This window comes from Equus quagga, chromosome 4, assembly GCF_021613505.1.
Source record: "Equus quagga isolate Etosha38 chromosome 4, UCLA_HA_Equagga_1.0, whole genome shotgun sequence".
Taxonomy (NCBI): Eukaryota; Metazoa; Chordata; class Mammalia; order Perissodactyla; family Equidae; genus Equus; species Equus quagga.
The window spans coordinates 114,162,815-114,188,350 of record NC_060270.1 but is presented as its reverse complement, the minus strand read 5'-3'; the positions used below and the strand labels follow the sequence as shown (position 1 = coordinate 114,188,350).

Sequence of the window (25,536 nt, the reverse complement as noted above, 5' to 3'; positions counted from 1 at the left end):
TCTTCTTCTTCTTCTCCCCAAAGCCCCCAGCACATAGTTGTACATTCTAGTTGTAGGTCATTCTGGTTGTGCTATGTGGGATGCCACCTCAGCATGGCTTGATGAGCGGTGCTGGGTCTGCACCCAGGATCCGAACCAGTGAAACCCTGGGCCACCAAAGCGGAGTGTGCAAACTCGGCCATGGCGCCAGCCTCTGGTTGTCCTTCTTTAACTAGAGCTTTTTAAGCCAGTCCACCCCATAAGCTGCTCTCCAGTCTATATTTTGGCTCCCTCTAGTGCAATCAGCCATATGAAAGGCGGATTTATGTGGTACAATACATGGCCACCTTCACCTGCCTCTTTAGCAGAGATGGTAGGTATAAAATACACTGTGATAGTTACGTCCAGTACAACCTCATTTTCCATATCTTCTTTCCTTATGCTCTAGAATAATAACCCCTTTCTAGACAGAGCCACAGCAACTACATCTGGGTCAATGACATCTTTGACATCAGTATATTTCAGGAGCATCTCTACTATCTGATGTAGCTGAAAACCAAATGACTGACTTAGAGATTACATCAGCAGCAGTACCTGGAGAAGACTTCCTTGCTCTAGGGACCACCAACATATATACACCCATAGCAGAGAGCTTGCCTCAGGTGACTAAGGCAATTCAAAACGCATAGCTTGATTTTATGGCACATTTTTACCCATGCTGGTTATGATGTTCCTAATTTAATCCAAAAACTCCTTTGGACAAATATATCACTTGTAATCAGCAAATTATTTTTAGTTCTTGGTCATTAAATCCTAATAATATAATTTGGCCTGTAGGAAATGCAGTAATTATTAATGTTTTAAATAGCACAAATTGGTTTATTGTGTGGGCAACATACTAAGTAAGATATTTCCCAAACTTGGAGATACAGGAGGCTGTTCCCTGAGACATCAGATCTGGCTGGCTGAGTCCTGTAGAGCTGACTGAACTCAGCTGGCTCAACTCCAGCTCTGCCGGGCTTGAAGCTTCTGGGCAGAACAGGCAGAAAAGCTGCATTGTGGGTGCCCCCAAGTGGGTACATTTTGATGTGCATGCTGAGGATTTTCTGGCCAGCTCCTCCAGCATTAGGTCATGTCTGTGAAGTGTTTTTCAAAATGAAAAAGAGCTAAGAAAGAGTGTATTTTTTCAGCATATGTCTCTTATTCTATAATGTCAACTGAAACAATACTTAGTGTTTCAGGTTATCACAGATCATTTATTTTCTAGCAAATATCTTACAGGAAAGTTTTCAAGTTATGCTGCCATATAGAAGTGTGGACTAGAAAAAGGATAGACTTTAGTGTCAGACAAAACTTGACTTTGAACTCTCAGCCCCTTACTAGTTGTGTAACTTTGGGCAATTCACTTAACCTTCCTAATCCACAATTGTCTCATTTTTAAAACGGGATTTAGGAGAATTTGGAAGAGTATTTACCTCATAGGGCTATGTTTTGGATAAGACAATATATGTGATGTAATAGGGATAGTGCCCAGAATATAAATGCTTAATAAATATCATTTATCATTTTTGTTTGAAAACAATATTGTTTGATACATGCACAAAATAAAATGCATTTACTGAGATATATTGAAGTTCTAGGAGCTACTCAATACCTTTTCAATAAATTCTGTTTCTGCTTAACTCAGCCATAGGCAATTTCTGTTACTTACAACCGAGAACTGAGTAATGTATATGATTCTAGCAGTGACAAAGAATGAGGTTGACTTGTTTGCCTCAAAAATGTCAATGTCATGAGAGACAAAGAAGAACCAAGGAAATGTTCTAGATTATAATAGACTAAGAGACACAACAACTAAATGCAATATGTGATTTTGGACTGGATCTTATATTAGAGTGAAAAAAATTTATAGAGGACCTTATTGGGACAACTGACGAAGCTGCAATGTAGACTGTAGTCTGAATAAAAATATTTTATCAATGTTAAATTTCCTGAATTTTACAACTGTACTGTGATTATGTAAGAGAATCCTTTTTTACTGAAGTATAATTGACATATAACATTATATTAGTTTCAGGTGTACAACATAATGATTCAATATTTGTATAGAGAGAATTTTCTTGTTCTTAGGAAATACACATAGAAATATTGAGGCATGAATGCATGCAACCTATTCTCAAATGGTTTAGAAAAAAATAAACAAAAATATGCATAATATGTCTGTGTGCATATGTGTATAGATAATATATAGATAGAAGACAGATGTCTATGTGTCATACATACATACATATGTGTGTGTGTGTACAGAGAGAACGAGAGAGAGAGAATACGAAAAAAGTGTAGAAAATGGTAACAACTGGTGAATCAAGGTAAAAGATAAACAGTAGTTCTCTGAATTATTCTTGTGAGGTGTTTTGTTTAATATTTAAAGTCTAAAAATATAGGCTTAAAAATTTTTATACTTAAAAAATTTAAAAAGATAATGAAGCAGTCCCTGAAAAAAAGATTACCTAACTATCCAGTACTTTGAGACAAATCCACAAAACTATTGAAAATTATTTGGCAAAGAAAGCATGCTATATGTTAAAGGAATGTCTACTCTAAAGAACATCAGAATTTATTAACTAATTCTTTTTGAAACTGAGAATTAAACATAAATGTTTTTCATGAGCAAGAAAAATTATGAGCTATAAGAGCTCTAAGGGGGGTTGGCCCAGTGGCATAATGGTTAGGTGCACATGCTCTGCTTTGGTGGCCCAGGGTTCATAGGTTCAGATGCTGGGCACAAACCTATACACTGCTCATCAAGCCATGCTGTGGCAGCGTCCCACATACAAACTGGAGGAAGATTGGCATGGATGTTAGCTCAGGGCTAATCTTTCTCACCAAAAAAAAAAAGAGCTCAAAGGGATCTTAGAGATTATCTAGTCCAGGCTTCTTTCAAAGACAGAAAATCATCCAAATTTACTTAAAGATATATCACCTACTTAAAGATAAATCATTCTGTACTCATTTCCTGATGGTTTGAAATTACATATGACTTATTATCCTGAAAACTGGTAAATAAATGGAAAGAATCAACAATTTATCTTGCCTTTTCTGTCCTAACTCTAATACAGGTTAACAAAAAAACAGTTGCCATGGGAAAGTTCTTCTTTGTAGAATAATTCTAGATAATAAATAAAGAAGAAATGACAGAAGAGGAATTTCACCATATTTCTATCCTAATGAAATAATAAATCTAAGAAATAATCATCAATGACCACTAAAATCATTAAGTAAAAAGCTGAGAGGGAACTTTATAATGGATGAATCAGGCTGACCTCATTGATCAACTTTAATATGAGAAAAAAGACAACCAGACATTATGTGCCTCCTAAATGGTACACACAGGAAATACACAAAACCACCTGTACAGGAGATTTTAAGAAGAAGAAGAAAAAAAAAGCTGACCAACCCTCTAGATCTGTCTACCAATTTATAGGAAATACAGAGTTCAGATGAACATGTTAAATGACATTATGAGGATAAAATTGGCAACATCCAGGATGCAGGAAAACTCTACATGACAAAACAATTGAGTTTCTTCAGCTATTAAGTCTGAAAGAAGAGTGAGGGAGAATTTATAGGTTAAAAGATACTTAAAAGACATGCAACTAACAATGTGCAGAACTTGTACAGATTCTCAAGTTCAACAAGCCAACTGTTACAAAATATTATGAGACAATCAGGGATATTTGAACACTGGCTGCATATTTGATAATATTAAGGAATCGTTGTAAAGTATTTTAGGTGTGATAATGGTATTGTGGTTATGTTTCTCAGAAAACAGTCCTTATAGAGATTCATACGTAAACATTCATAATTTAAATATTATGACTTCTGGAATTTGTTTCAAAAAAACATGAGGCAGGGGGGAAAGAAGTGAACGAGAGAGAATAGAAGAAATAAGACTTACCATGTGTTGATAACTGTTGAAGCTGGGTGATGGGTGGGAATTTAATATACTATTCCCTTCACTTTTGAATATATGAAATTTCCACTATAAAATTTTAAACATTATTTTTAAAGGATTGAAGTAGCTATCTGCTTACTGAAATTGAAATGTTACTAATACCTATTTGTTGAATTATCAAGGTATTTTTTATTCTTTTATTACAGTAAAATATATACAATACAAAATTTCCACTTTAATCATTTTAAGTGTAAAGTTCAGTGACATTAAGTACATTCACATGTTGTGCAACAAGCATCAGTATCCATTTCCAGAACTTTTTCAGCATCTCATACAGAAACTCTATTAAAGTCCCCATTGCTCCTCCCCTCAGCCCCCGGTAGCCTCTATTCTGCCTTCTGTCTCTATGAATGTGCCTTTTCTAAGCACATCATATAAGTAGAATCACACAATATTTATCCTCTTGCATCTGGCTTATTTCACTTAGCATAATGTTTTTAAGGTTCATCCGTGTATTAGAACTTCATTCCCTGTTAAGGCTGAATAATATTCCATTGTATGTATATACCACATTTTGCTTATCTGTTCATTTATTGATGGACATTTGTGTTGCTTCCACCTTGTGGCTGCTGTGAATAATGCTGCTGTGAACATTGGTGTTACAACTGTCTGTTTGAATCCCTGTTTTCAGTTCTTTTGTGTATGTTACCTAGAAGTGGAGCTGCTAGATCATATAGTAATTCTATATTTAACTTTTTGAATAACCATCACAATGTTTTCAACAGCAGCTACACCATTGTACATTCCCATTAGCAAGCACAAGAATTCCACTTTCTCTACATCCTCACCAACAGTTCTTTTTTTTTTTTTTATAATAGCCATTCTAATGGGTGTGAAGTGGCATCTTACTGTGGTTTCGATTTGCACTGCACTAATGACTAGTGGTGTTGTGCATCTTTTCACGTGCTTATTGGCCATTTGTGTATCTTTGGAGAAACATCTACTTGATTCCTTTGTCCGTTTTTGAATTGGGTTGTTCGGGGGTTTTGTTGTTTCATTTAGGAGTTCTTTATATATTCTGGATATTAATCCCTTATCAGATATATGATTTGTAATATTTCCTCCCATTCCACGGGGGTGTCTTTTCCTTCTCTTCATAGTGTCCTTTGATGCACAAGGTTTTTAATCTTGAAGAAGTTCAATTTATCTGTTTTTTCTTTTGCTGCCTGTGCTTTTGTTGTCATATCCAAAATATCATTGCAAAATCCAATGTCATGAAGATTTTCCCCTATGTTTTCTCCTAAGAGTTTTATAAATTTAAATCTTACATTTAGGTCTTTGATCGATTTTGGGTTAATTTTTGCATATGGTATAAGGAAAGGGTCCAACTATTTTGCATTATACATCCAGTTTTCCCAGCACTATTTGTTGAAAAAAGATATAAATTCTATTTAAGAAAACTAAACACTATATTCATACATTTTCACATAAAAACATAATGAAAAATCTAGAAAGATTACTTTCATAGTGAAAGTGTAGAAAGATACACACTACACTGTTCACAGTGATTACTCCTGGCAAGGAAAACAATATTGGGGAGGAGGATACGCAACAGTTATAGTTTTTGCTCTATATAATTTTATGTTGTTTAAATTATTTATAAGCCCATATTCATACATTACTTATATAATTTTTAAAAGATAATTTTGGTGGGGGTTTTTTTTCCCATTTGTTTTTAAGAGAAAGTTGGTTTGATGTCAAAGCATGCGACAAGTAAGCCAAGGGTCAATATTCTGGCAGGCTAGAATCCAAATTAAATAAAAACTCTAAGGCAGGAGAACTGTAGTGTGGGAAGGAATTAGCAGATCTCCAGGGTAATGCTGTTTGTCCAGATAATCAGGCAGCAGCAACAGCAAATAGAGACATTTAAGAAGACTCGGTCCTAATTCTTAACTTTCCACCCGCCCACCCCCTGATTTATTTCATTTTTAATCTTCAGCTGTATTTGGGTGGCATATGTTTTGCTTATATATGTAAGAGGTAACTGAAGACTCAGAGGCCCCTGTGAGCTTTGCCAGAGCAAAGCAGCCAGAATTACAAAGAGGCTCTCAGGCAGTGATTGTTTGGAGGATGGAAAGTGGACCATTTTGGCTAGATCAGAAGATTTTAACAGCAAAGCAGCAGGGGGACAGAAAAAAAGAAAGGGGATTTTAATTTTATATCAATTAGTATACATTTTATTCTAAAGTTTTCACCAAAGAAATATCTTTTGAAAGCAGTCTCACAATTGTATATAATAAATGAATAAAATGCTTGTTGAAGGAATGAACAAATGATAAGTGAATCTGAAGGAGAAGAGAGAAGATAAGTAGACTAAATAAGGATAGACTAATACTAGAAGATATTGGCCTAAACAGAGTGGTTTCAGTGGGAGAAGAAAAGAAAGGAATGTGTCTAGATTTACACCCTAGATTGTACCACCTGGACAAGACCCCTGAATAGTCAAGAAGTGCAACTCCGGATGCCTATGACTCTTACCGTCCAATGAAACTGACTTATCATTGAACTGACCCTGCTTCACATTTCCTGGCCCTCACTCTATTCCCTCTCTGGCCAATGCCCTATTATTGATGACTCTCCTCTAGCTGCCCTCTTCCTACAGGGTTTTCTACCCTAAGAGCAACTTGGAGGCCATCTGGAAAGATATTTCTAGCTCTTCTTCTAGAAGTCAGTGAGGTTCAGAAAACATTCTATTACTTTATGCTCAAGAGCATTTTAGCAGCACTATTATATATCAGCTTCCTGTACCTGCATACCCAGAGATCTCAGTCTTCCCTTCTGATACACTTCTGTACGGTTTTGTGGGTACCTGGGCTGTTTTGTTTGTGTGTACATGTGTGTGAGAAAGATTCACCCTGAGCTAACATACGTTGCCAATCCTCTTCTTTTTTTTTGCTTGAGGAAGATTAGCCCTGAGCTAACATCTGTGCCAATCTTCCTCTACTTTATATATGGGATGCCTCCACGGCATGGCTGATGAGTGGAGTAGGTCCACACCCGGGATCCAAACCTGTGAACCCGGCCCACCAAAGTGAAGCACGGGGAACTCTAACCACTCGGCCATGTGGTCGGCCCTAGGTATCTGGGTTTTTTCCTGTTCTCCCAATTTTTTAGCGCCCAAGATGGGCCTGGTCCTATCACCTAGCCAGCTGGCTGGTATACTACCATGTTCTTGGAGATCATGCCATCATTTGTCAGAGCACACCCCTGCTGCTCATCTCCCTGGTCTTGTACTAAACTAAGATGCATAATGAACGACCCATCCCACACAACCCTGGGCACCTTAGCTGCCTGAATTCCAAAATCAAGTCCCCATGCCATCTCTGATTCATACTTCCAGACTAATTATCCATGCCTGGAATCAGACAAGAGTCTCACTACTTTGCTAGTTTCCTACTGCTGCTGTAACAAATTATCACAAACTGGGTGGCTTAAAACAACACAAATTTATTACGTTGCAGCTTTGGAGGACAGATGTCTGCAATGGGTCTCACTGAGCTAAAATCAAGGTGTTGACAGGGCTGCATTCATTCTGGAAGCTCTAGGAGAGAATCCATTCCCTTGCCTTTCCAGATTCTGGAGTCCGCCTGCATTCTTTGGCTGGTGTCCTTCTTCCATATCTTAGAAATGGCCAGTAGAGTCTTTCTTGTGCTGTACCACTCTGACTCTGCTTTCATCATTACATCTCCTTCTCTGACTCTGACCCTCCAGCCTCCCTCTTTCACTTATAAGAACCCCGGTGATTACATCGTGTCCACCCAGATCATCCAGGATAATCTCTTCATCTCAAAATCCTTAACTTAATCACATCTACAAAGTCCCTTTTGCCGTGTAAGGTAGCATATTCGCAAGATCTGGCGATTAGGACATGGATATCTTTGAGTAAGGTTGTTATTCTGCCTAACAAAAGTACCTTCCAAAACTTATCTGAAGAAGCCACAGCCTTTCTATGGGGAAGAAGCTATCACTTGTGGCCCTGAGCTTACCTTGAACTCCTTGTACCTGGTCCCTCCCTTCCAGTTCATTCCCCAGAACTCTCAGCATGTTGTGTGATCTGAGGATGTTAACTGATGCTGATCAGATATAAGGATGTAATGTAAAAAACAGTAATGGAATGTTTTCAGCCAAGAGTTTAAAAGATGAAATGGGACGGCGGAAAGCATTTGATTAAAGTTAACTCTTGAGAAATTAAGGTTGTTAAGATCTTAAGAAAAGGATTTGTATACAATTTGCCATAGTCTAGTAAGTTTTCAGAAAGATGAACTATCTACCCGCTGTCCATATTGTTGTATATTAATGTACCCTCTATTAGCCAGAGGCTATGGGATGAGCAGACCAGAAAGAGGAAGGTCTGACAAGAAGTCCTTCTCCCTAAAACTGAGGTCCCTGAACTCTTGAAGTAAGCAATGGTGGGGTAAGAAGTGAACAAAACTATAGAAATACATTACCTACCTCCTGGTACATCAGCTTTACTGAAGGAAAATAGGAAAATTAAGCAATTTTATTGGTAATTTAAAGCATTTTAAGTTATCTAAATCTCTACAAAGAATCTAATGTAAACACTGCATGTTTTTTTTAAAGATACAATAGAACAGGGGGCTTTTAAAAAGTTTCCCTGGTCCTTTAAGGCTATTCTCCTACAGGGGATCTGCTTGTGCTTCTGTGCTGGAAGGAGTTTTTTTGGTAGAACGAGTTGACAGGACTCCCTTAAATGGTCAAGAAAGGCAGATGGAATCTGACCAAAGAACAGCCTTGAACAACTGATAGAATCTGCAATTAAATAACATGTGCCTACCACGAACAAATGCCCAGCCTCCCGAAATCATTGACAGCCTTCTATGATTGCACAAGACCACGCAAAAATATCACCAGATGAAACAAGTGCTTTCCCACGTGTAGCTTTCCAAACTGGAATGTTCTCATCACAACGAGGGGACGGGGACCCTCTAAATTGAAGCATCTACTACGAACTGTGCTTTGCTTTCCTCTAGTTATTGATTGTGAGTGTTCGTCTGACCGTGTTTTCTACCTCAAGTTCAAATACAAAGTTTTTACATTTAAAACTTGCATATTTTGCTTGTGCTCTCCTTTAGTTCAAATCAAGAGAGGCAATTTCAGCAAGCACTCTAATCCTTCAGGCTTAAACGAACCTTAAGTCTTCCACTTACAGACCTAATTTTGTAGAATGTGTCTCCTTGATGTTTTGCCTCTGAAAACCATACTTCCCTTAAAATTACTACATAGTTATCACTACTTTAAGACAGGTTCCCTGGCTTAGGGACACAACACAGGAAACTCAGTATCAAAGTCCATTGATCAGACATTCTTAGAAAGGTGAGACAGGTAAGCAAAAGTCTGGGACTATTCATCTGAACAAACTAATGCAATAATTGACTAAGATCAATGATGTAGGAGGTGGCTAAGGAAAGAGCAATTCATACTGTGTAACCATATTATTTCTCCATAGAGCCATGATGATCCAAATGCGGAAAGAAAATAAAGCTTTACTCAGCATGGTGCACTTGTACCATATGGAAACCCTATGATTCCTTAAATTGATGTAAGACCTTCGTATATCACAAGCTCTAGGCTTAGGAATTTGACCCTTAAAGCCCTCAGTGGGGCTAAAGTAACAGAAAATTTGATAAGCAAGAATCCTTTCAAACATTTTGTTAGTGTTGTGAAATTCCTTATCTCTTAACCATGAGTTGAATATCTGGGTCCACTGAATAAGGATGGATATAATTTCTTGAAGCAGAATAAGGACTTACTTGCAACTGATTATCTTAAAAATAGCTGAAATTGACATACATCTTCCTATCACATACAAGAAACTCCACCAATATACAGACAAGAAGGTATACACATACACACACAGACACACACACACACACGATGCTTCAAAACAGGGATAGCCTTGCCACAGATACATTAGACTTTGCATATAATTTGAAAAGTATTGGGTAGGGCTACTGCTTAGAAGTACATCTAAGTCCATCACCAAGAACTGAAATTCAACATTTAATAATGCTTCCCTTTGGTTTAATTAATGCAAGTACCACAGAAGGGATAATCTAGTAAATTTTATAATTATTGTGAATTGTTAAAACTTTCCTAACATATTGGTTTTTTAAATTTTTAAGTTACTCATGCTTATGTTAACATATCAAATAATACAGAGGTGTGTGAAGAAAAAGTTAAGTTTCTCTCTTCCTTCTCCAACCTCATTGCTCAAAAATTTATCGAGGGCCTATTAATGGGCCAAGTATGTTCTAGACTATATGGATACAGTAATGAATAAAACAAAGTCTCTGCCCTCATGGACTTATCGCCTAAAACAAGAGACAAACAAACAAGCAATAAATAATGCCAGGTAGCAATAAGTGCTGTGAAGAAATGTAAAGATATGTAAGAGATCCAGGAAGGCCTCTCTTAAGAGGTGACATGAGCAAAGACTTGAATGAAGTGTAGGAATAGCCAAGTGTATATCCATGGGAAAGGTATTCCAAGCTAAAGGAACAAAAAAGTGCAGCTCTATGAGGTGGAATATGGTTGGCATGTTGGAAGAATAGCAAAGAGGCCAATGCACATGAAGCAGAGCAATCAAGGAGTCGTCTTTTATCCACTGATAGAGACTATTTGTATTTACCCCATGAAATTATGCTACCAACTAGATACAGTTAAATTCATTTGTTCGTTTCCTTTCAATTTTTAGAGAGTTTAAAAAATTTTACCCTTATAAATGGTTTGCATGGTTCCAAATTCAAATCTACAAAGCAAAATATATTCAAAGAAGTCTGGCTTCTATTTTTGTTCCCTCCAACTTATTCCTTCCCCCATAGGTAACCATCTACGAACCTTCTAGTTTTTAAATATAGGAAATACTTTTGTAATTCTATCCACTTAGATCCATTCATATCTCTCCCCCTACTTCTTAGATAAACGGTAGTATACTATAAAAATATGGAATACTTGATGAATTTGTGTATCATCCTCACATAGGTACCATACTAATCTTCTTTGCATCATTACAATTTTGGCATGGGTGCTGCTGAAGCAAGCACTAAGAGATTAAGATTTTACATGGATAAGAGTTCAGAAGGTGGACACTGCCTGGAGCAAGACAGATTCAGTAGGTGCTACCATGGAGAGCCTTATATAGTCGCCAGACACCAGGAAGATACCAGGTGGCTGCAGGGAGAGCAAGTTGCCTGAGGATGGACCAAAGGCATTGAAAAAAAAAGTGAAAGGGTAAATGCAGACAGATATTGCCTACTTCACAACTCAGCCTAGGGCCTACCTGCTTCAGCTTATCTTCCTAGCTTTGCCAATATTCTATTACATCACAGAAGGAATCGATAAAAGGCCTTAATGTTTCGGTTTTTTAGTGAATTCTTTAGGCACATGAGGTATAAACACAGAACCCTTCAAAGGCACACAAAAATGTTTGTTTGAACAAACTCTTGCCACAAATCAAAAAATGTTCCTTGAGTTCTCTAAGTTTGAATTTTGCAATACTAGAAAGAAAAAGACATTCTAGAGGTCATTCTTATTTGTTCAGAGACTAAAATCTTAGTTAAGAGAGAAGAATAAAGCTATTGCAAATTACTTTGTACATACTAAGCCCCATATTTATTATTGAGCAAAACTCATTGAGCAACTACTATGTTTAACACTTTATGTTAGGCGCTATGGAAGACATAAATATGAATTAGACCTAATAACTGCCCTCGAGCATCTTACCATCGGTGCCAGTTATTGACTTAGGACTTCTCAGCTAGAAATCCATCCTTCTTTGCCTTGTATAACTATTCTAGAGCTGGACCCTGTAGGTATTTCTGCATGACAACTGGCAAAATGTTAGGCTTTGCCAATGGAGGGCAATGGAAAGACAGTGTGAGACCAGAGCAGGAGGAAACGATTTTCCCTTCTTCTGGTGTACTGTTTCCACACAGAGCTAGTGGATTGGTTCGCAGGAGAAGCCTGGTGGTGTTCACCTCAGCAGTCCTCATGGTTCACTTGCGGCCTGTGCCTCCAGCAAGTTTCTTCACCACAGGTGGACTGTAGGTTCCTGTGGCAGCCACGCCCTCTCCTCTAAATTTCTAAGTTCTTCCTTGCTGTTAATTCTTCCTCAGCCAAGGGGAGTAGCTATTCCTACAGTGGCTACTTCTGTATCCCTTAGAGTCCACTCCACTCTTCTTTTTGTTAGACACCTTTTACTGGTTAAAAATCTTTATATTAAATTTTCCCTGTTTAAATTACTGACACGATTTCTGCCTCCTGGTTAGTCCCTTAGCAGATATACCGCAGAATAAGAAAAAAAAGATAGATGTAAATTTATGTAAATTCTGTGAGAGAAAGGCCATTTCTGTTGCAATCACAGCCCAAAGACCAAAAAGCTTCAGAGGTGTAGATATACAAAATTATGTATCAGTTTGTGTTGTGTCCAGATGCATATAACAGGAAACTGACCTCAGTGGCTTAACCAAATAGAAATTTATTTTCTTATATAATATGAAACCCATAAATAGGCAGTTAAGAGCTGCTGTAGCTACTCAAAAAAAAGTTAAGAACTCAGGCTCCTTTTAGATTCCAGCTTCTCCATCCTTAATGTGTGGCTTCTGTACCCATGGTGTAAGACTGCTTCTTTATCTCCAGACACTGGGTCCATATTCCAGGCAGGGAAAAGGAAAAAACTAATGGGTCAGTTGAATCTATCCCTTTTCATGAGGCTTTTTTCTGTCCACGTGGTTTCTTATCATTCAGTAGTCTAACTCTTCCTTGATATGGTGGCTGATTTCCAAAAAGTAGAGAATGAGAGCCATGAGACCTCTTAAGGCCTAGCCCAGAAGTCACACAGTGTCACTTCCAATGGATTCTCTTGGTTAAAGCAAGTCACAGGGTCGGCCCAGATTTAAGGGGAAGGGAAGCAGATGCTACTGCTTGATGAGATGAGTGGCTAAGTCACCTTGTAAAGGGGCATACAGGACAGCAGGGATTGTCACAGCTATACTTGAAAAGGATTTCTCACATTTCTCTTGACTGCCCCATTCCTTTCTTCCCCCTGCCATAATCATCCAGGCTTATCAGATACCTATGATGTCTCCTAACTTAACATGACTGTCTCCAGTCTGACATAAAACACAGACAGGAGTAAATACCTCGCAAGAAGTCCCCTATTCATCTTTATGATCTCACATTACACCTCTCAGAAGGTGCCTTTTTTTCTTCAAACTTCCTCAGAATAAATATCCACCACCTATCAACATGAGTTGTTGTCACTCAAGACCCACTCCCCTCCATCTATCAGTGTCTTTGGATGCAAAATCTGAGCAAATCTAACCAGAGGCCACCTTGGAGACGTGGCCATGGTCAAGCCCTCAACAGAACAGTCTAGGCTGTGCTTTAGAACCCTAAGTCCAGTTTCTAGCCTCCAGCCTGAATAAGGTGGATATGCTTTCTTGTTCTTTAGGCATTCTTCCTCCAGCAAATAATTATTGGATCCTTTCCCTCCCTCTCTCTCTCTCTCTCTCTATATATATATATACAGGTCTTTCTCTGTCTCTTTCTCTCTGTCTGCCGCTGTCTCTCTGTCTTTCTCTGTTTCTTTCTCTGTTACACACACACACACACACACACACACACACACACACCATTCTCAAAGACAGAACATCTGTTCTTTGAACATCTAATATTTTTCATAAATATGTAAACACTAACTGGTAGAACTCACAAAGAACCTAATCTCTCCTCTTCTAGGCCAGTTCACCTGCTTACTGACATGTTGACAGTGCAGGGCCTGAACTCAGACTGCTCCTCTCCCTGCCATAGGCAACTAGCCCCTGTGCACCATGGAAGTGACCTTGTTAGGGATCCTGGCTTGTCTCCTGCCTCCACCCCCTCCTCCTCAACAGTTACTGTTACTAATTTATGGCTGAAGAGATAGGAATTTCCCTTAAACCATCTCCATACACAAATCCATTTAGAACAATTTTTCACTTAAAAGGATCTATTATTAAAGTATAGGGCATATGATGGTTAATTTTATGTGTCAACTTGACTGGCCATGGGGGTGCCTAGATTAAACATTATTTCTGGGTGTGTCTGTGAAGGTGTTTTTGGATGAGATTAGCATATGAATCAGTGGACTCAGTAAAATAGATTGCCCTCCCCAGTGTGGGTGGGCATCATGCAATCCATTGAGAGCCTGAATAGAACAAAAGGCAAAGGAAGAAAAAATTCATCCCTTTTTTCCGGTCTCACCATAGAGCTAGGACATCTCATCTCACCTTCTCTGGCCCTCAGACTGGGAATTGCACCACTGGCCTCCCTGGTTCTCAGGCCTTTGAAATGCAACTGAAATACACCACCAGCTTTCCTGGGTCTCCAGCTTAGAGATGACAGATCATAAGACTGATCTAAACTATTGTTTACTCTACTTTTGACATCACAGGACACCACATACTTCAGGTAAGAACTGAGTACTTGAGAAAAATACACTAATAATCTCTCTTTGAACTATACATGTGAATTATCTATTTTACAAGCTAAAGACTAAGCCTAAAATTATTAGCTTTCATGTGATTTTGAACCATTTGCATTCGAAGTTGGATCAGTGACAAATTCTTATTGATTCTTCAAGTTTTAGTTCTGAGGGCTTCTCCCCAGGGTGGCTGCTAGATGGTACTGTACCTTTGTGCTAACTAGAAAAAGGGTGATCCTCTGGGTCGATGTTGTCCCATGCCAGGGCTCTAGGCTGAGTGGGCTGGATTTCAGTCCCCAGCCATCCCTTCAGCTGGGCAGACTAGATGTTTAATCTTTTATGTTGACTTGTGTCAGTTCCACTAGCCATTTGTTAGAACTAGTAAGTCAAATTTACAAGATTCAAGGATTTACCAGAAGATAACTAAGAGTCATCTTTCTGAGACATTTTTGTATTCATCTGGAGAAAATGATTTGTCCAAAGTTACCAAGAACAGGTGTTAAAATTGGATGGGTTTTAAAAATATTCAGACTTTCTTTAGTCCCAGGCCCTACATGAAATACTGTAAGTTACAATCCCTTAATTCTTCCAGTCATAGAGCTAGAAGAAAAACTGACCTCCCTCACTTTACCAAGAGGCAACTTTGTGCCCAAAGTCACAAAACTCTTAGATCTATTCATTTGCTCATTCCTTTGTCCCAGTACTTCTAGGTCAGGCTCTCTTTCACACATAGGATTAGCCATACTTCTGGAATCCTTTTCCAGATTTCTTTAAATAAATGTATTCAGTTCGCTGGGAACCCTAATTTCTTCTGTCAAGTAGTCAATGAACACCACGCCCTCTGTTCCCTTCCTCGACTCCCCCCTCTCCCCCTCCACCCCACCCGAGTCCTATTTCACAGAAGAGAATGACTAGGAAGGGAGCTCCCCTACTAAAGAGAAGTAGCAACTGATAAAAGGGCCAGATCGCACAAGAAGGTGTCAACTGCAAGTCGCACTATCCTCCGGCCAGCTCAGATCAAAGACGAAACAACCTGTTCAGTTCTCTTTGCCGGGGCTAGTCTTCAATTTCTTCGTTTTGTCCCTCCTTTACCACCCCTGCCCGCCAGCCCATCACCGGGTGGGTGTTCTTGTCCTTCCCAACTGGTTACCAATAAAGTTGTTACAAAGTGACCTTGAACGTTTTCCCTCCTGCACCCGTTTCCCCGCCTTCTCCATCCGGGCGCCGCGGCGCGGATAAGAGCCGACTGCGCCTGCGCGCCCAGCCCCACTCCTTCGACCTCTGCCGCCGCCGGTGCCGCCGCTGCCGCCTCGCGGGAAGGTAAGCGGAGGACTCGGGAGCGGGCCTGGCCCGGGCGGAGCAGCGTCCCGCGGGGACCCATTCATTCTACGGGCGCCTCACTGGGCGCGGGGCCCAAGCTGACGGCGTGCCTGGGAGCCGGCGGGACCTGGGTGGCAAGGGCAGGCCCTGGGAGGGCGCTTGACCTTAAGCCTCTTTGCCTCCGCAGAGAGGAAGCGGGAGAGGAGCCCACGTCGACTGTCACTTAGTCCTCTAGCCGCGCCGCCCCCCAGCGTGTAAGATGTTCGCCTGCGCCAAGCTCGCCTGCACCCCAGCTCTGGTGCGTAGCCCGGGCTGGGCCGGGGGACTGTGGGCCGTACCCTGGGGCCTGGAGCGTCCACGTTGTTGAATGGGGCGTCTCCGGGCGGGGCCCGCCGCCCTCTCGGACAGCTCTCCCCTCGCTCCTGAACCTGGATCCTTGTCTTCCTTTCTTCTTAATCCTGGGGCATCGCACTCCACTCCTCCCTCCATAAGGGCGGTGGAGAGTAGCCGAGGCCTAGCTGTCAGGCCCCACTCGGCGTAGGTCAAACCTCCTTGCCTCTGGTCCCGGAGTGGCCCGCTCGCGCATGTCCGCGGTCCTGCTGTTGGGTTGGGATGCACGCGAAGGTTGGGGTGCTGTGAAGGATGTCGGGGGCCGCCGAGGCCTAGTTCACCGCAGCAGCGCTCTCCGCTGCCTATCTCTAGGTCAAACTTGCTGCTGCGGAGGGAGGGACTTTGCCTTACCCCGTGTGGGCGGAGGAAGGTGGTGGAGCAGCCGAAAGTCGTCTTCCTGCCTCTGGTCGTTTCCATAACCGTTTTGGAGGCTTTAGATCAAGTGAAGATCCGGGGGATTTGTCTTAGAGAATCAGGTCTTGGTTCTGAAGGGATTTTCTGTGACCTTAGTTCAGTGGACACTCAAGGGCAGAGAAGCTGGACTGGAATATGTCCTTATGGTCAGAGTATTTCACCGATTATTCTCGCACTGATGCAGGATTGCTTAAACTGCTTTTTAGTTTTATGATTAATGGATAAATAGCAATCTCTTGAAAATGTTGGCGGCTCATATTAACTGATGGACTATTTTAAATGAGAGACATGTATAGTGACACTCCTGGTACTTACTTGTTGGTCCACTTAAACTTACCAAAGAATGTGGAGTCTTTACCGTTTTTCTGATCTGAATTGTGGCACCATAATTGAAATTTTAAAAGCAGTATTTATTCTTTTAAACTAATTGTTCTTAGAACTTTTGTTCAGAGCACTACAAGTAGATTATGAGGCAAATTTTAAAATTTCATTAGCAATTTTAAACTATTAAAATTGCTTCATATATTGAAAATGTCGAAGTAGCCAAGATAAGAGTAAAATGCAGAAAAGTCGTGAACTTTCAGATTCATTTTTGCTGTTTGCTTTTTTAGAATTCATGGTGCAAGAAGGGTCATTGAAGTCTTATCTGTATTCTTAATACATGAAATCTTTTTTTCATTAATAGATCCGAGCTGGATCCAGAGTTGCATACAGACCAATTTCTGCATCAGTATTATCTCGACCAGAGGCTAGGAGTGGAGAGGTAATAGTAGTAATAAAAAAAATTAAGTAATACTACCCAGTCTTATGTTTTGATTAAAGTGAAGGGGAAAAAATTAATGAATGGTTTGAGGTCAATCCTTTCCACCCTTTAATCCAAAAAACATGAAGAGGATGAGCTAATGAAGGATACTTCTGTATCTAAAACTTATTCACCTGAGTTGCCTAAGAAATATGGTCAGTGTGTATATAAAGTATATGGTTTGGGGTTGCCAATATTTAAGATTATAATAGCAACAGTTGTTGAAAGCTCTGCTCTAATTAAAAAGCATATGCACATACACTGTTTCTTAATTTTCAACAACCTTATAGGGTGGAGATATTGTTATTCCTATTCTACAAGATTGGAATTATTCTTGATTTTTCTGTTGTGCCACACCACCTCCTATTCAAACTCAGCCACAAAGTAGAGAAGTAGGTATCATTTTGACAGCATGGTAATTAAAATAGCTAACTGTGACTACTGATTTGACCTTTGCCTTTATTTCCTCTTCTCTAGGGCTCTACGGTATTTAATGGGGCCCAGAATGGCATGTCTCAGCTAATCCAAAGGGAGTTTCAGACCAGTGCAATCAGCAGAGACATCGATACTGCTGCCAAATTTATTGGTGCAGGTGCTGCAACAGTAGGAGTGGCTGGTTCTGGTGCTGGTATTGGAACAGTCTTTGGCAGCCTTATCATTGGTTATGCCAGGTAATTTCTATTGCCCAATAAGCACGCTTGGAAGAGTTGGAAACTTAGAAAACTAGTGAAATAATAATAGCTACTTTGTATTAAGTACCTCCCGTGTGTCTTGCATTATATTTTGAGGGCTTTGCATGCATTATCTCACTTACTCCTCAGCACTCCTTGGAGATAACATCCAGTTTACCCATGAAAGACTCGAGACACAAGTCACACTGCTTGCCCAAGGTCATAGCTAGTAAGTGTAAGAAAACAAATTTTAACTCAGTTTGACTTCAGTCTGCACTCTTAACTATTAAACTATATTGGGAATATAATTAACAGAATACATTCTTCAAAAGTATCAATTTCCATTTATTATTCAAGACCTTATTTCTAAACTATCAGATCTTAGAAAGTACAGAACATTCACAAGGATGAGGAGAATGTCAGAAGCCCTCAAAATGGATAAAGACTGTTTATACTGATATGCAGAGACAGCTCCCTCCCTTTTCTCCATATGATTAGGATTGAGGAGAAGAGAATGTCAAAGGCAAAACCAACAGAGATCTAGGCAAATACTCTTCCAGAACTTTCAGTTTACAAAGACCCTCACACTAGTAATCTGATTCTTTAACATTAACCAAACATGTTAAATTCAAATAATATTGCAAAGTAACGATTATATGTGTTGTATCTCTTTTAGAAACCCTTCACTGAAGCAGCAGCTGTTCTCCTATGCCATCCTGGGATTTGCCTTGTCTGAAGCTATGGGTCTCTTTTGTTTGATGGTTGCTTTCTTGATTTTGTTTGCCATGTAACAGAAATTACTGCAGAAATGTTGGCATTCATATTAATTACGGATGTAATTCTGTGTATCTTACTGTGACTCCGAAAACTGTAGTACTGGTGTCATGGAAATGTACGTTATTTCCAAAGTCATTTCATTAAAGATGAAAACTTTAATTTTTGCTGTGATTTGTACCTACCTAAATTTAGATCATCACAAAGAAGAACATGCATTCGGGCAGTTGCTGTACAAGTCAGAGGAAACTACAGCAGTTGCCTCACTGATGAAAAAGATTCTAATGTAATTTTTATGGACATTCTTTTATATAGTGTTCTGCACATTGTAAATTATAGGGCTTTTGTTTATTCATATAAAGGTGAAATATTTGAGTGTTTTGAGTTCTATGAAATATGATTAATTAAACCAAGATAGTTAATTGCTCAAGATCGTTTTGTGTTTTTAAGGGATAACATGAATTACAATAGTAAGAAACAGAATCACCTTCCAAGACTAACTTGGCTGGTGTTCCACAGCTGGATCTAAAAATAAATCACGTCAGCTTTTTAGGAATTGAAGCTTGTTAAATGGGGGTCAGAGGTAGGGGAGGTGATTATTTTACTACAATTTAAAAAGAAGTACTATTAACTCAAAGTACATAGTATAAAATCATAGCAAATTTTTAAAATCCTAGGGAAATATTTAGATTAGACCTCTGTTCCAAGTTCGTTTTAAATAAAATCAATTTAGGGTAAAAACGTCCTATTCTTAGTGCTGGTATGGTTGTTGAAGAGGCATGAAACATTGACTCTGAAACAGGTTTCTTTCAAGACATGCCTGCAGCTGAACAAATCCGTGAGAATGAAAAGGAAATATCTGCACTGTGGCTGCCTGGCCTCCAAGTTCCTGAGCAAAAAAATTCTTTAGAAAATCAGTATAACTTCCGAGTATAATCACAGGCTATTTTACTTGGAAGGGAGTACTATCTTGGTTAGTGAATTGCATGAGGAAAGATACTTGAGAAGCAAAGAACTGCCTGGGTATAGGAGGGAAGTAACGTGAGATAAGGCCGCAAGGTAACCTGGGGCAAAGTATGTATTCTAGCAAATGTAAGAGTGTGGGTTTTACTTGTGACCACAACCAGCCATCCAAGGTTTAGAGCTATGTTTTAGAAAGGTTAATGTAAGTGCGTAGGATGGACCAGAGCTAGTAATGATCAGTGGTTGCTATAGTAGATTTGCTGAGAGGTAATGAGGACCCAGTCTAGGATGATGGCAATGAGTATTTTTAAAGAGTCTAGAAAAGTGGTATCAGTAGGATTTAATGTCTACATCTTGGGAATGAGGTTGGGGAGGAGAGGGTGTGTGCATTAAGTAAGTGCCATTCCCTGTCTTGGGGACATTATATATACTGTCATTTAACCAGCATGACAACCCGGCAAAATTGGGATTAGTTTCCAAGATGCAGAGAAAAGTAGACTCGAGGAGTTAAACCATTCCCCCAAATCACATAGTCGTTAAGTGGCAAAGTCAGGATCCAGATTCAGATCTTCCTCGATTCCAAAGCCCATGCTTTGATTTTTAGTATGATTATGTTAGGGATGACAAAAAGCTGATTTCAGGGAAATGATTATGTTGTTTTGTTACAGAATTTTAAATACAAGATTGAAGCATAATCTTACAGAGAGACTTATGGGCTTGAAATGAGATGAAAAGTATGGCGTATGGTATGGAGTAGATGTGAATAAAAGAAGTGCAGAGCAGCAGTAAGGACCCCCCTTCAGGGAGATAACATGAATTTGTAGCCAGCCTCATTGACCTAGTTTTGTGACTCCAGCAGTGTTGGAAAGATTGTTAACATAAACTGATGTAAAGAGTAGTGAGGGTTATCAGGCAAGAGATGACAGAGGTCAAGGGGACTCTAATCAGACAGTGGGTAAGTACATTGTTCAACAGACTGACCTATGAGCTTCAAACTGGGTAAGGAACAAGTAAAGCCGAAATAGGGGTGACAAATTCTAATAAGGCTGGGGGTGAGGTCAAGAGGATTCTGGGAAGATGGCAGAGTAGGAAGCACCAGGAATCCCTCTTCCCACCTAGACAACAATTGCACTGTCAGGATCTGTCTAATGTAACTATTTTGGAACTCTGGAGTCTATTGAAGGCTAATTTCAGTCAATTTTAGCTCTTAGTAGAGTAGCAGCTACCATCCTGCAGCCCTAGTTCCGGGGCAGACAGCTGTGCAGGTGTTCCTGGAACAGCTTGCACACAGCTTGCAAGAGCCAGGGTGGGCAAAAAGAACAGTGTCCTCCAAATATTGGGGATCTGAGCTCTGATCGCTGATTGCTGCTTCTGATTACAAAGGTGTAGATGAAGAGGAGGGCAGCCATTGTTGTTGCACCTCCCCTCATTGTTGCAAGCCCATCTCCAGCTGAAGTGACTTCCAGGGAATTTAAAGAGCTTGCACCCATTTTTCCCCCCTTCATTTTTCTGTTTTTCCTCTTTTGGGAGCCAGACATTACACACCAGGACATTCAAAAGCAACTGCATACACAGAGAAAATTAGACTCGGGCCACTCAGGCCCACGGAAAGGTGCAGGCTCAGAAAAGACCTGAGAAGACCTTAAGTTTACATGTCCCGCTGATCCTTGGCATAGAGATGGCCTACAACAATTAAAAAACAAACAAACAAACAAAAAAACCAGCAAACCTTGAGGAAGGAGGAGAATCTGATTTCCAGAGATACCACATTATTAGATCCAAATGTCCAGTTCTCAACAAAATATCACAAAGCATTCAAAGAAACGAGAGTATAGTTCATTCAAAGGAAAAAAAAAAAATCTGTCCCTGAAAAAGAGCTGATGGCACATCTACTAAATTAAAACTTTGAAACAACCATTTTAACCATGATCAAAGAACTAAAGGAAGCTGTGGAGAAAATAAAAAAATGCTGTATGAACTTCCTGATTTCAAAACTTACTACAAAGCTACAGTAATCAAAACAGTGTGGTACTGGCATAAAGATAGACATAATAGACCAATGGAATAAACTAGAAAGCCCATAAATAAACCCTCACATATATGGTCAAGTAATTTTTGACAGTGCCAAGACCATTCAATGGGGAAGGACAATCTTTTCAGTAAATGGTGCTGGGGAAACTGGATATCCACATGCAAAAGAATGAAGTTAGACCCTTATCTAACACCATATGCAAAAATTAACTCAGAATGGATCAAAGACTTAAATGTAAGATCTAAAACTACAAAGCTCTTAGAAGAAAATGGGGCAAAAGCTGTAGGACATTGGATTTGGCAATGGTTTCTTGCATATGACACAAAAGGCACAAGCAACAAAAGAAAAAATAGACAAATTGGACATCATGAAAATTTAAAAATTTTGTGCCATAAAAGATGCTATCAACATAGTAAAAAGGCAACACACAGAATGGGAGAAAATATTTACAAATCATGTATCTGATAAGGGATTAATATCCAGAATATATAGAGAACTCCTAAAACTCAACAACAAAAAAACAACTCATTTTTAAAATGTTCAAAAGACCTAGACGTTTCTCCAAAGAAGATATTCAAATGGACAACAAGCACATGAAAAGACGCTCAACATCGCTAATCATTACGGAAATGCAAATTAAATCTACAAAGAGATACCACTTCACAAACACTAGGATGGCTACTATCAAAAAAATGAAAAACAGAAAATGTTGGCAAGGATATGGAGAAACTGGAACCCTTGTGCACTGTTGGTAGGAATATAAAATGGTACAGCTGCTGTGGAAAACATTATGGTGGTTCCTCAAAAAATTAAAAATAGAATTACCATATGATCCAGCAGTTCCACTTCTGGGTGTATATACAAAAGAATTGAAAGCAAAATCTTGAAGAGACGTTTGTACGCTCATGTTCATAGCATCATTATTCATAGTAGCTAAAATATGGAAGTAACCCAAGTGTCCACTGATGGATGAACGGATAAGCAAAGTGTGGTATATACATACAATAGAATATTTTTCAGCCTTAGAAAGGAAAGAAATTCTGACACATGCTGCAACACGAATGAACCCTATGGACATTAGGCTAAGTGAAATATAAGCCTGTCACAAAAGGACAAATGCCTATGATTCCACTTATATGAGGTACTTAGAGTAGTCAAAATCAGAGAGACAAAAAGTTGAATCGTGGTTTGCTAGGGGCTGAGGTGGGGGAATCGAGGAGGGTTATAGTTTAATGGGTATAGAGTTTCAGTTTTACAAGGTGAATTATGGGGATGGATGGTGGTGATGGTTGCAACATTATGAATGTATTTAATATCACTGAAATGTACACTTAAAATTGTTAAGATGGTAGATTTTATGTTATGTGTATCTTTTTGTTTTTGTTTTTTTTTGAGGAAGATTAGCCCTGAGCTCACTGATACCAATCCTCCTCTTTTTGCTGAGGAAGACTGGCCTGAGCTAACATCCGTGCCCATCTTCCTCTACTTTCTATGTGGGATGCCTGCCACAGCATGGCTTGCCAAGCCGTGCCATGCCAGCACCCGGGATCCGAACCGGCGAACCCCGGGCCGCCAAAGTAGAACGTGCAAACTTAACCACTGCGCCACAGGGCTAGCCCATGTGTACGTATTTTATCAAATTTATTTTTTTTAAAGTGAGAGGGATAAAGGTCCCAGAGGTTGCAATAAGGCCGAACGAAGATCCATTTCAGCAAGCGCTAGAAAATAGACAAGAAATTTAAAGAATTTCAGAGTTCAAGATTTTAGAGGTAAGGTAGGTCCAAAGAATGATGAAAATTTGTGGTCAAATTGCTAAACAGCTTAAGTTGAGTAGAAATGAATGTCATTGAAGTTAAGTTTAAGGAAGAATTGTAGGCAAGTAACATTTGAGAACCAAATAAACTATACTCATCCTTCTGCTGTAAGTTTTAAATTCTATTAGGTAATTTTAACCAATATGGATTGGTTTGGGTGCTTAGTGTTTAGGAGAGGAAAAGTTTGTATTGTTGCAGTACTATCCTCTGCAAAGCTTTTAAAAATATTATATGATTTCTACACATGAAATTATAAATGAGTTGTTGAATTCTCTACATGCTGAGCATATATTAATTTAGTAATTTCACGGTATTACTCTGCTGATATCACTATGGACTTAAGACTCAAATACATAGCCCATCAATTACTTGCCCAATTCTTTATATTATTAGGGGCAAAAATTACAATTTTTTTCAAGTCTAGTACCATCCTCTTCTGCCTCAACAAACATGGCAGTTGGATTCTGTCTCTGCCAATAGCAACATTATGCCTCAGCTTGTTTTGATGTAGAGATAGTTAATAAGTAGTAGCCAAAACTTGTCATAGTGTAAGATTTATAAGACAACAATAGCATCATTTTTATAGATTTTTTAAAAAGTAGACAGCATGAGTTTATTTATACTTCTCTATTCCCTTCAACCATCCCTATCCTACTCTCCCTCCCTCTACCCCAGCTCACTTGTGTGTGCTCCTCCAGGCTTTCTGGTGTTGTGTATATCATAATGTACTAGAGCATTGCTACTGAAAGTGAGGTCTGTGGGTCTGTGGATCAGCAGCATTAGCATCACCTGGGCGTTTGTTAGAACTATAGATTCTGGAGCCTTGTACCACATCTTCTGAATCAGAATCTGAATTTTACAAGGATCCCAGGTGATTTGTATATACCATAAACTGTGAGAAGTACTGTACTAGGATACCATAATTTCCAGTATGCCGTGACTCACACTCCTTATCTTTCAAGAAGCTGTCAACTCATTCATTGGGAGACATTTTTTCTCCTTCCTATTGGAATGTATTGCTAATTTGTTGATTCTCAAAGTGTGGTCTGAGACCTCTGAGGGCCCCAAGAGCCTTTCAGGGGGTTCATGAGGTTCTCCCTTTTCCATGTACATAGTTGTGTGAGGCTAGATTTTCACCATATACTTCAACCAAAACAACATATTGCAACAGATCAAATGCAGAAGCAGATACAAGAACGCAACTATATTCTGTTAAGCTTGACATTGTGATTTACCAAAATGAAAACAATGCCATTCTTCTATTTTCGTTTTGGAAAATACAGTTATTTTTCAAAGAATGTTGTGTTGACATGTTGTTGTGGGGTATAGGGTCCCAAAAGTTTGAGAACCACTGGTATAATCTCTCAGTGAGAAAACGTGCTCAATGTGACATTTCACTTACTATATAGAAATGTCAATTTTGTAAATTGAGGGTAACCATATCTCCCTAGGTCACATCCTTTCAGCTATCAATCTATTTATAATCTCTAAAAATTGGCCCAGGTTCCTGGTGAGACTCTGCACTTCTTTCTCCTGGATGATGCAAGTAATCTATCTCCTCTTAGATGTTTAGTAACTTAGAGCTTCTTTCTCAGGGGAGCTTAAATATTGAAGGGAGGAACTGACCTAAGATCAACAGGGACTCATAAATCCAAAGGCTTTTGATTGTTCCACCTATTAGCATGAGCCAGCATCTTACAAGTGATCTTGGCAGAGACTCCTAAGAGGACCCACGGTTGTTGGCAATGGCTACTTTTCAACAAAAAGCATTTAGTCAGCACTCCCCAGCCATGGAGATTCCAGGCTCTCTCCTCTTATGGGAGAGGCCCAGGGTTTGCTTCCTCAAATAGCTACATAGGTTGGCTTAGTCTCTCAGATG

At 39.4% G+C, this 25,536-nt stretch overlaps 1 protein-coding gene and 1 non-coding gene across 2 annotated transcripts; one reads left to right on the top strand and one right to left on the bottom strand.

Moving 5' to 3' along the window:
• Window positions 1-10,951: 10,951 nt before the first annotated feature.
• LOC124238782 (U6 spliceosomal RNA) lies at window positions 10,952-11,058 on the bottom strand. The gene has a single exon (XR_006888387.1). It is a non-coding gene; the product is annotated as a U6 spliceosomal RNA (small nuclear RNA).
• Window positions 11,059-15,641: 4,583 nt separating this feature from the next.
• ATP5MC3 (ATP synthase membrane subunit c locus 3) lies at window positions 15,642-19,010 on the top strand. Its single transcript, XM_046659668.1, has 5 exons — window positions 15,642-15,797; window positions 15,985-16,095; window positions 17,287-17,364; window positions 17,881-18,074; window positions 18,751-19,010. The coding sequence occupies exons 2-5, from the start codon at window positions 16,057-16,059 to the stop codon at window positions 18,863-18,865; spliced, it is 426 nt and encodes a 141-aa protein (XP_046515624.1). The 5' UTR covers window positions 15,642-15,797; window positions 15,985-16,056; the 3' UTR covers window positions 18,866-19,010.
• The last annotated feature ends 6,526 nt before the right edge of the window (window positions 19,011-25,536 follow it).